Source organism: Pinus tabuliformis, chromosome 1_2 (genome assembly GCF_031772625.1).
Source record: "Pinus tabuliformis cultivar Carrire ecotype Pingquan chromosome 1_2, CPIR1, whole genome shotgun sequence".
Lineage (NCBI taxonomy): Eukaryota > Viridiplantae > Streptophyta > Pinopsida > Pinales > Pinaceae > Pinus > Pinus tabuliformis.
Window position 1 is genome coordinate 939,821,736 of NC_142298.1, and position 12,322 is coordinate 939,834,057.

General features: G+C 32.9%; 1 protein-coding gene across 1 annotated transcript; it reads left to right on the top strand.

Moving 5' to 3' along the window:
• The first annotated feature begins 238 nt into the window (after positions 1 to 238).
• On the top strand, positions 239 to 955 carry LOC149209036 (putative LRR receptor-like serine/threonine-protein kinase At3g47570). The gene has a single exon (XM_089398502.1). The coding sequence runs from the start codon at positions 239 to 241 to the stop codon at positions 953 to 955; it is 717 nt and encodes a 238-aa protein (XP_089254628.1).
• The last annotated feature ends 11,367 nt before the right edge of the window (positions 956 to 12,322 follow it).

Sequence of the window (12,322 nt, forward strand, 5' to 3'; positions counted from 1 at the left end):
TTTGTCTTTCAATAATTTCATAAGGGAAATTCCAGAAGGAGGCTTTTTTGAAAATCGAACAATTGTCATGTCCTTAATTGGAAATCCTAGCCTTTGTGGATTGCAAGTATTTCAACTACCTGCATGTCAAACACCAAGACATCATTTTGCACTTGTGAAAAGACTGATACTGCTAGTGAGTGGAGCTGCTTCTTTTATATTATGTTGTTTACTTTTGGGATTCCTTTGGAAAAGAAATATGCCTATGCAAAACTTTGATTCCTCAAAAGCCATTTTTCAAAGGTTGGAGCACAAAAGGATCTCATATCAAGAGCTTCATATAGCAACTAATGGATTTGTCGAGGACAACTTGTTGGGGACAGGGAATTTTGGTTCAGTTTATAAAGGAATTTTGAGTGATGGAACACTTGTTGCTGTAAAAGTTTTCCAGTTGCTAAAGGACAAGGTTGAAAAGAGTTTTAAAGCAGAATGTAGTTTCTTGCAAAAGGTTCGACATCGAAATCTGGTGAAAATCATAACCTCATGTTGCAACATTGATTTCAAAGGATTAGTGTTCAAATTTATGTCTAATGGAGGCCTGGAGAAGCATTTGTATCCTAATACAAATGACAACAATGGTGAAGCTGCATGTGAAATGGGACTAAAAACACGATTGGACAATGCAATAGATGTGGCACATGCCATTGAATATCTCCACCATGATTCTTTTGTGATGGTAGTGCATTGTCATTTAAAACCCAATAATGTGCTTATTGATGAAGACATGTCGAGGCATGTAACCAATTTCGGTATTGCAAGATTAAATAATGAAACCTCCACCGAGTCACTTACTTCATTATTTTCTTTGAAAGGATCTATGGGCTATATTGCACCAGGTATGACATTTAGAATGTTAAATGTTTACGTGTTGTTTCTAAATGCCTCATCAACATTTTTGTATGGGCCGGTAGGGTAAAATTTGATGAACGTTATCATGAATGCAAAGTATGGATTCAGTGAGCCAACGTCTACCAAAGGAGATATTTACAACTATGGCATTTTGTTATTGGAAATTCTTACGAGGAAACGACCAACTAATGATATGTTTTATGGTGACCTGAACTTGCACAAGTGGGTAAATCTAGCCTTTCCAAGCAGAGTAAAGGAGGTAATTGACCAAAACCTTCTTAGGGAGGTGGATGGAGATTAATTTGAAGAAAATAATGTATTCAATTGCATATTTTATTTGACACAGATCGCTTTTCTTTGTTCGAAAGATTCACCCAATGAACAACCAACTATGAGAGATGTAGTGTTGGTATTGGAGAGGCTCATAAATGATTTGGGGGCAAATACAATTGCTTCTAGGAGATTAAGACAAAGCATATCTATATTTCTTAGCAATACAAATGCATCAAGGAGTGATGCACATGCATCAAATGCCCATAGTTCTTCATTTTAGTTTGTGAAAATTGCAATGCCAGAAGATTTCAATATTGCTATTATTCATACAGTGGCAATTATTTTTTTAACTTATAATTGTTGAAGTAAACCTCTATTAGTATTTATATCTACATGTCGTGATTGTCAAAAGAAAGAGTACATGTTTTTGCAACACAATATTATATGAATTGCAACTGGTTTATTTTATTATCCATTCATAATGTCAAAATTTTTAATTGTCAAAAAAATAATTCTGTTTTTTTTTTCTATAATTGAAAGGAAATGATTATTAAAAAAAATTATGACTTATAAACACATATTTTAGCTTAATGAATTGATTTTAATAATTATGTTGGAGTTTGATTACTTTTTTAATATTTTCTTTAATTGTTCAACTAGATTTTTATTAGTGTTTACTATCGATTTATAATTTATATTAATATGAAAATTAAATGCTTTAATAACATTTTATTAACTAGATGAAAAATTTACATCTTAATGTGATTTATTACTATTGTCCATGATGTCAATATTCATATCTGCAAAGTAAGAGCCCCTAGCAAAAAATCTTAGGAAATTAATTGTATTATCCTTGGAGCATAAGTGGATGGATTATAATTTTAAGTTTAACTATAAGTGTTATGAAACCAGCTCACAAAAAGATAGAAAAGATAGATCTCCGCCTTAGAATTCAGCCTCTTCGAGGGGGCAACCTCCTTTACATTACACAAATGAACAATTCTTGGATGATTCAAAAGACAAAACCTCCTTTCTATATATAGGAGTCTAAGGAGTCACAATATAACCCAGCCAACCTAACAATAATAATATAAAGCCAAAAAAAAAACAATAGAGGGATTCTATAGGGCACAGTAATAACAATATGGGGACAATAGGGGCACAACAATATTAATAAGGGATACAACTACAATAGTAATGGGGTAATCACTAGTATTATAGGGACCTAACATGCCCCTCTCCTTCAAAAAAAGTGTTGTCCTCAACGCTTGAGTAGTTTTGGATGCTTCTGTATAAAATTCTCATCCTTCCATGTGGAATCTTCAGTGGATAAGTTCTTCCACTTGATGAGATGCTCCGAAATTGATCGATTTCATAGCTGTCGAGTTCTTGTTTCTGTGACTGCTTCCGGTTCCAATATAATTTTTCCTTCCTCGTCAAGTTCTAGCAATATTGTTTGAACTAGGAGCTTGTCTCCTATAACCTTCTTTAAACATGAAACATGGAAAATTGGGTTGCACTCGAGAAGCTGTAGGAAGCTCCAATTTGTATGCCATAGTACCAATCTTTTGCAACACCTTGTACGGACCATAATACTTTGGTGATAATTTATTATCCTTCTTAGCTTGCTTGAGGGAAATTTGTTTATATGGTTATAGCCGTAGGAATACCCAATCACCTACATCAAAACTTCTTTCGCTACGATGTTGATCTACCTGTTGTTTCATTCTATTCTATGCCAACACGAGGTTATCATTTAAGAGTTGGAGGACTTCTTGTTGTTGTTCGATGTGATGTTCCACTGCTTGAACCTTAGAATTTTCTCTTAAATATGATGTGATGGATGGTGTCTGATATCCATAAAGTGCCATAAATGGGGTCATTTTTGTTGCTGTATGGAAGGAAGTGTTATACCACCATTCAGCCAGAGGTAACCATTTGACCCATTGTGTCTGTTTATCAGATACAAAGCAACGAAGATATCCTTCCAAACATTTGTTTACTATCTCAGTTTGCCCATCAGATTGAGGATGATAAGATGAGCTATGAGCTAACTAAGCACCAAGACAAGAAAATAATTTTGTCCAAAAATTTCCAGTGAAAATGGGATTTCTGTCACCTACAATAATCTTTTGGTTTCCACGTAGCATTTGAATTGTTTCCATAAATGCAGTAAAAACTCTACTGGCTTTAAATGGATGTGATAATGCACAAAAGTGTGCATACTTGGTAAGTCTGTCAACTACCACCATGATGACACTCTTTCCCTCAGACTTGGGTAAACCTATGAAAAAATCCATTGAAACCTCCTCCCAACGTTGGCTTGGAATGGATAAAGGTTGTAATAGACCCGGGGTCTTAATTGTTTCAACTTTATTTTGTTTGCAAACCAAACATTCCGCCATAAAATTTTGAATATCGGATTTAAGGCCATCCCAAAAATGTTCCTTCTTAACCCTGTGGTAAGTTTTTAAAAATCCTGAGTGCCCTCCTAAGGGAGAAGTGTGCAATTCCATAAGAATCTTTTGTTTGAGTTGGGAATTCTTACAGAGGTATAAGCGATCTTTGTACCATAACGAATCATTTTGCCAGCTAAATGTATCAGATGTACTGGAATCTTGTTGTAACTTTCAAATAAGTGCCCACACTTCTTCATCATTCTTCCTATCCTCCCTTGCTTCGTTATCCAATCTGGTTGGATAATAGAAATGGCACACAACAATGCTTCCACATCCTCATCCTTTCTTGAGAGTGCGTCTGCCACCACATTTTGCTTCCCTTTTTTGTAGATGATTTCAAAGTCATAACCCAACATCTTTGTGACCCACTTTTTTTGCTCTTCAGAGGATAATCTTTGTTCTAAAAAGTATTTAAGGCTATCATGATCTGTTTTTACCTTGAACTGTCTTCCCATTAGGTAGGGTCACCATTTCTTAAGTGCATGTAGTATTGCCAACATTTCCTTCTCATAAATAGCTTTGTGTAAAACTTTCCCTTGATTGGACAACTTTCAAAAGCAATGGGTCTTTCATCTTGCATTAAAACAACACCAATTCCATTTCTTGAAGCATCACATTCCACAATAAATGTTTTTGTGAAGTCTGGTGTAGCTAAGACCAGTGCTTGGCACATTGCCTCTTTAAGATGTTCGAAGGCCTTTGTTGCTTCTGGAGTCCATGAAAATGCATCTTTCTTCAATAATGTTGTTAGAGGTGCTGCTATTCTCCCATAATTCTTAACAAACTTGCGATAATACCCTGTCAACCCTAGAAATTCTCGCAGATGCTTTATGGATGTGGGGATTTTCCATTCCTTAATGGATTTAATTTTGCTAGGGTCTACCTTAACTCCTTCATGAGATACAATATGACCCAGATATTCCACCTCTTGTACTCCAAAGAAAAATTTGGATCTTTTTGCATATAATTGTTTCTCCTCCAATAGTTGTAGCACCCTGTCAACATGTTCAACATGATCCTTCCAAGACTTGCTGTAGATTAGTATATCATCAAAAAATACTTACACAAATTTTCTAAGGGTTTGAAAATGGAATTCATCAAACCTTGAAATGTAGAAGGTGCATTGGTAAGGCCAAAAGGCATGACCAAAAATTCATAATGACCCTCATGAGTTCTAAATTTTGTTTTTGGAATGTCTTCAGTCTTCATTCTTATTTGATGATATCCTAAACAAAGATCCAACTTGGTGAAGTAAATTGATCCATGCAATTCATCCAGTAATTCATCAATGATAGGAATGGGAAACTTATATTTAATAGTGAGCTTGTTGAGCTCCTTATAATCTGGACACATGCGCCATGATCCATCCTTCTTGTGCACCAAAACTACTAGAGCAGAGAAAGAACTTTGACTAGGTTGAATTATACCAGCCTCTAGCATTTCTGCAACCATATGTTCAATTTCACTCTTTTGGACATATGGATATCTGTACGGCCTGATGTTTGGAGGAACACTTCCTGGAATCAGATGAATAGCATGATCATGATCACGAATAGGTGGGAGACCTTTGGGAGTCTCAAATACCTTGGAATGATTGTCCAAGACTTTTTGGAGATCTGGAGAAATAGATGATTCCAATGTGGAAACATCTAGCGAACATAATTGTCCAATTACACCTCTTTGTTCCTTTTTTAGAAGCTTTGTCATACCGCTAGAGCTGATTATCTTTCCCAGTTTCCCTGCAATACCCCTTAATTCAACTTCCTTTCCTTCCACAGAAAATTTCATGAAAAGTTCTTGAAAATTAAAAGCTATTGTACCCAAGGATTGTAGCCATTGGACTCCTAGTACAATATCAGCACCTCCCATTGGAATGGAAAGCATTGGGCTAGTCAATACATATTCTCCCATGGACAACTTGATATTATGGCAATTTCCAGAGCAATTTATCATTCCTCCATTTGCAACCATCACTTCACACTCTGGTGCTGGATATAGGAAGCAATTCAATTCTTTTGCTATCTTACAATGAATAAAATTGTGGGTACTTCCCGAATCAATTAGCACTATTACCTTTTTCTTCTTGATTTGTCCTTCTATCTTGATGGTTTGAGGAGTGGTAATTCCAGCCAATTCATTACAAGATATGGTTGGATTCATTTCTTCTTTATCTAGGCTTTGTTCTTGGAGTATATCCTCTTCTTTTGACCTTTCTTACTCCTTTTCTTCTTCCTCTTCACAATCTATGTAGAATAATTTATTCTCATCACACTTATGACCTTTAGTGTATTTGCTATCACAATTGTAACAAAGCCCTTTTGTTCTTACTAGGGGAAACAACACTTCCATCTTTATAGTTGTGAGTGATATGCTTCCTGGTTGCCAGGATTTTGCTTTCTATTTTTCTTGCTAACCTGAATGCCTTCTCTAATGAATCAGGTTCCCAAAGGCGAACATCATGTTGGATATTATCCTTTAAAGTCCCTATGAACACATCAATCCTATGCTTCTCTGGAATATTTTTTACCCTTATGTTCAATTTTTGGAACTCCTCAATGTGCTCCATTATTGAACCCTTTTGTTTGAGACTTATCAATTGGCTAAAAAAAAGTGTTGCCTTTTGTATCCTGATAATGTGCTATCAATTCTTCCGTAGAAATTGCCCAAGTGATAATTTGTTTACGAGAGCAAAGCCATTGATACCATACAAACTAATTTGGTTCCAAATATAAAGTTGCAATACGTACCTTTTGTGTGTTTTTCACATTATTGAGATCGAAAAATTGCTCCATCTGTAATATCCATGTTGCAGGATCCTTGCCATCAAACTTCCTCATATCGATTTTTGGAATATGGTGGGTCTTTGATCCAACATTAGAGTCTATGAAATCATGATTAACATTTCTTTTGTTCTCATCATGAGTTTCCTTTACTACCCTTTTACCATTAGTAAGCATTTCTTGTAGAAACTTTGTCAAATCTGTCTTCAAATCTGTCTTCAAATCTTCCATGCCTGTCTTCAAATCTGTCTTCAAATCTATCTTCAAATCATCCATCTTAGCTTCCACGTCATTCATCTTAGCTTCTACGCCTTTCTTTAAACAATCCATCTTAGATTCTACATCTTTTTTTAAACCATCCATCTTAGATTCTGTTACTTTTTGTGCAAGTGACACTTGTTGCACTTGGTCTCATAATTTTGATATATCATGTTGCATTTCTTCCTCTTCTTCATGAGTCATGCTAGAGCTTTCAGGTTGCTTACTAGGTGTTTGCATTTTCTTTCCTCAGAGCATCAATTACCGATAATAGTGCTTTACTATGCCCTTTGAATTCCTTCAAACTAATTTTTCAAACCAAGCTTATGCAAAAATTTAAAAAAAACTACACACCTTTTTTCACTTTGTAGGAGCTTGATATTGAATCTGATGTCTCTCTGTACTTTCAGATCAGCTAGTTCTAAAATTGCAACCTGCGGTAGCCCTCTGTGTCCTCTTTCCAATGCCACCATTCTGATCCAAATTGGATTCTCCAGGGAAGAGTTATGCAAAATCTCCCATAGCAACCTAATTATAGACTAGTTTAGTAGAGCTAACTTGTACGACATGCCACAAGTCACTGTTTCGACCTTTGGCTCTAAAAAATATATACAAGAAATTACAGTCTATCCTATTTTTGTAACTTTTGACAAAATTTCAATCCGATGCTCAGAGAGAAAGTTATGACGATTTTCCCCAGGTCACCTGTTTGGAATGTAATTCAGGAGTCTGCAAAAAGACCAACTTCCTCATATCATATCTCCGCAAATATAGTGTGAAAAGCTTTGAAATTCAGACTTGAGGTTCAGTGTGATTTCGTCTCAAATGGGTTTTTTTTTTTAGCTTCTGAAACGTCACAGAAAAAAAAGTTATAGCAAAAATACCACAATGACCTATTTGGAGCAGTGAAACCTTAGAATCCAAAGCTGTGATACCAAATGTTATGAAACCAACTCACAAAAAGATAGAAAAGATAGATCAATGCCTTAGAATTCAGCCTCTTCGAGGGGGCGACCTCCTTTACATTACACAAATGAACAATTCTTGGATGATTCAAATGACAAAACCTCCTTTCTATATATAGGAGTCTAAGGAGTCACAATATAACCCAGCCGACCTAACAATAATAATATAAAGCCACAAAAATAACAATAGAGGGATTCTATGGGGCACAGTAATAACAATATGGGGACAATAGGGGCACAACAATATTAATAAGGGATAGAACTACAACAGTAATGGGGTAATCACTAGTATTATAGGGACCTAACAATAAGTAATTTGTTTATGTTGTTAACAATAGTATAAATATTAAAAATCCATTTAAATGTGATTTTTTTTTAATTTCATATAAATAAAATTAATGAGACATCAATAACTAGTCTTTTCTTTTAAATATATAATTTGGTCAAATTAAATTTAAATTATATATAATTTGTTTAAAATTTCAACAAAATTTTATAAGTTGGTTTTTCATTTTAAATACAATTTTTGAATTTTCTTATAAATTAAATTAATGAACCACCCATTGAACTTGATGTTGTACTATATACAATGTATTCTTTAAGTATACAATTTTGATTTACAAATCATGCTAAAAGGCATGCAAATTAATATTATGAAATTATGACTTATTATAGTTTTTAGTAATTTTAATTTTTTTTAGTTATATTATAACTATATTATCTATAAATTTTCTATCTGCATATTTGTTGCACACATGTTTGAGAGATGTCCTTACCCTTTCAACCCTTGTTGACCATATAGATATATGGCTTCTTCTAGTAAAGGTTCTTATATCCTAATCAACACTTCAATTTGATAGTTAATCTTATTGATAAAATTAATGAGATATGGAGATTGAGGTTTTTTTCTATGCTCCTAATAGAAAAGTAGTGAGTGATGAAATCTAAGGTTTTAGTTTTAAGTTGTTATCTATAGCTTCAAATGGATAGAGGTTTGTTGAATATTGTATAAATATGATATTATTTCAAAATGGAAAATCATATAGACTTTATTTCTCAAATTTCTAAGTAGCATGTTCATCGATATGTTCATTAAATTTATCTTAAAACACATTATTAGGCTATTCCAAATTCAATTAGAAAATTACAGTGTTATCATCTTAGATCTCTCTTCCAACTCCATAATAAGGAAAATTCCAATTACTCTCAAGTACTTGGAAATGCTTCAATATTTGAAATTTTATTTCAATAATATCATTGGGGGGGGGGGGGGGGGGGGGGGGGGGGGGAGATTCCGTTTTTTTTTGTTTTGTTTTTTGTTTCTAGATCACAAGCTTTCCAATTACCTATCTCTCAAACAACAAGAGGTCATTTTGTATATGTGAAAGAGTATTATTTCTAATGAGTGGACTATTGTGTCCCAGGTGAGCAGCTTAATTGGTGATCAAAGTAATGTGAAATCTGTGAAAACTGAGAGATTCAAGGTTCAAATCCACTCGGTTGTGACCTGGTTTACGGATAGGAGGACATGCCATAGACCCCCATAGGTTTACTAGTAGTTACGTGTCAGGTGGGTTGTTGGGTTCCTATGGGATACAAAACAACAACAACAAAAAAGAGTGGGATACTGCTTTTATACCGTGTTGTCCACTTTTGAGATTCATTTGGAAAGGAAATAAATGTATACAAAATGTTGATTCTTACAATGTATTGTCCAAAGGTTAGAGTAGAAAATGATCCCATATCAAGGGATTCATATAGAAACTAATGGATTTACCAAGGCCAACTTGTTTGGAATGAGGAATTTTGTAATTGATAAGGGAATTTTGATTGATCACACTTGTTTCTATGAAAGTTTTGTAGTTGCAAAAAAAAAGTTGAAAAGAATTTTAGAGAAGAATGTAATGTTATAATAAAGGTTCAACAATGAAATTTGGTGAGAATAATGACTTCATGTTCCAGCTCCATTTTAAAGGATTATTATTCTAATTTATTTCTAACAGAAGCTTGGAGAAGCATTTGTATCCTAATAGAGGGGAAAAAATGGTGAAGATGAATGTGAAGTGGAATTGAAAACACAAGTAGACATTGCCATAGATATGAACCATGCCATGGAACAATTTCGTCATGATTCTTTTGTTCAAGTAGTGCATTTTTATTTAATACCCAATAACGTGCTTTTGGATGAAGACATGATAGGAAATATAATGGATTTTGTTATTGTAAAATTAATTGATGCAACCCCTACTAACTCACTTTAACACTTGCTTTGAAAGGATCCATGGGATAATTGTCCCAAGTATGACATTTTAGAACAATAAATTTACTTGTTTGTTTGCATCAAAAAATGTTGTACACATTGGTTAGGCCCAAAATTTGATGAAGATTGACTTCACTACAAAGTATGGATTAAGTGAGACAATGGCTACCAAAGTAGATATTTATAGCTATGACAATTTGTTATTGGAAATGCTTACTAGAAAGCAACAAACTAGTGAAATGTATTTTGGTGACCTGAACTTGCACAAGTGAGTGAAGTGAGTATAGCAAGTGTTTTCAAACATAGTGAAAGAAATATCTCACTTAAGTATTTTTAACAAGGTGAATAGAGATGAAATTGGAGAAAACACTGTATATAATTACTTTCTTCACTACAAGTTAGTTTTCTTTCCTAAAAAGATTCACACAATGAATGACCAACAATGAAATATGTGGTAATGGTATTGGAGAGCCTTAGAAATGGTTTGGAGGAAAAAAATCATCTATGACTTATAAACACATATTTTAGCTTAATGAATTCATTATATGAATTATGTTGGAGTTTGATTACATTTTTAATATTATTTTAAATTGTTCAACCAAACTTTTGTTATTGTTTATTATCTATTTATAATTAATATTAATGTTAAAATTAAATGCGTTGGTGACATTTTATTAACTAGATTAAACTTTTACATCTTGACATGATTTATTATTATCATCCATGATGTCAATATTCATATCCATAAAGTAAGAGCCCCTTAGAAAAAACATAGGAAACTAATTGTATTATATTTAGAGCATAACTGAATGAATTATTATTTTAACTATAAGTAATTTGTTTATGTGATTAACAATAGTAAATGTTGAAATCCCATTTCCATGTGATTTTTTTAATTTTCACTTAAATTAAATTGATGAGACATCAACAAAAATTATACACTTTTAAATATATAATTTGATCATATATAATTTGTTTAAATTATCAACAAAATTTTAAAAGGTGAATTTTAATTTTAAATATGATTTTTTATTTTTCTTATAAATAAGATTACTAAACCATTAATTGAACTCGATGTTGTACTATATACAATGTATTTTTTAAGCATATAATTTTGATTTACAAATCATGCTAAATGGATGAAAATTAATATTATGAAACTGTGACTTATTATAATTTTTAGTAATTTTGATTTTTTTTAGTTATATTATAACTATAGCATCTATAAATTTTCTATCTGCATATATTGTTGCACACATGTTTGAGAGACGTCCTTACCCTTTCAACCCTTGTTGTTTTCAAAGAAGTCTTGTTGACTATGTAGATACTTGGCTTTTTGTAGTAAAGGTTCTTATATCCTAGTCAACACTTCAATTTGATAGTTAATCTTATTGATAAAACAATGAGATATGGAAATTGAGGTTTTTTTCTATGCCCTATTGATAAAGTAGTGAGTGATGAAATCTAAGGTTTTATGTTAAGTTGGTCTCTCTAGCTTCAAGTGGATAGAGGTTTGTTGAATATTGTATAAATGCTATTATTTCAAAATGGCAAATCACATAGATTTCATTTCTCAAATTTCTAAGTAGCATGTTCATCTATACATTCAATGAATTTATCTTAAAATACATTATTAGGCTATTCCAAATTCAATTAGAAATTTACATTGTTATGATCTTAGATCTCTCTTCCAACTCCCTATTAAGGACAATTCCAATTACTCAAGAATTTGGAAATGCTTCAGTATTTGAAATTTTCTTTCAATAATATCATGGGGTAAATTCTAAAAGTTTTTTTTTTTTTTCCAAATAGAATAATTGTCATTTCCTTCATTGGAAATCCTAGCCATTTCAGACCACAAGCTTTCCAATTACCTATCTCTCAAACAACAAGAGGTCATTTTGCATCTATGAAATAGTATTATTGCTAATGAGTGGAGCTATTTCTTTTGTACTATGTTGTCTACTTTTGAGATTCATTTGGAAAGGAAATAAGCGTATACAAAATGTTGATTCTTGCAAAAAATTGTCCAAAGGTTAGAGTAGAAAAGGATCCCATATTAAGAGATTCACATAGAAACTAATGGATTTACCAAGGCCAACTTGTTAGGAAAAAGGACTTTTGTAATTTATAAGGTAATTTTGATTGATGACACACTTATTGCTATGAAAGTTTTTCAATTGCAAAAGACAAGGTTGAAAAGAGTTTTAGACCATAATGTGATGTTCAACAAAAGTTTAAACATTGAAATCTAGTGAAAATCATAATTCATGTTACCACCTCCATTTTAAAGGATTGGTGTTCCAATTTATGTCTAACACAAACTTGGAGAAGAATTTGTATCTTAGTAGAAGTGATAACAATGGTGAAGATGCATGTGAACTGGAATTGAAAACACAATTGGAAATTGCCATAGATATGGCCCATTGCATGGAATAC

Coding starts and splice junctions, on each gene's coding strand:
- LOC149209036 (XM_089398502.1), top strand. CDS start 239: ATGCCTATGCAAAACTTTGATTCCTCAAAAGCCATTTTTCAAAGGTTG.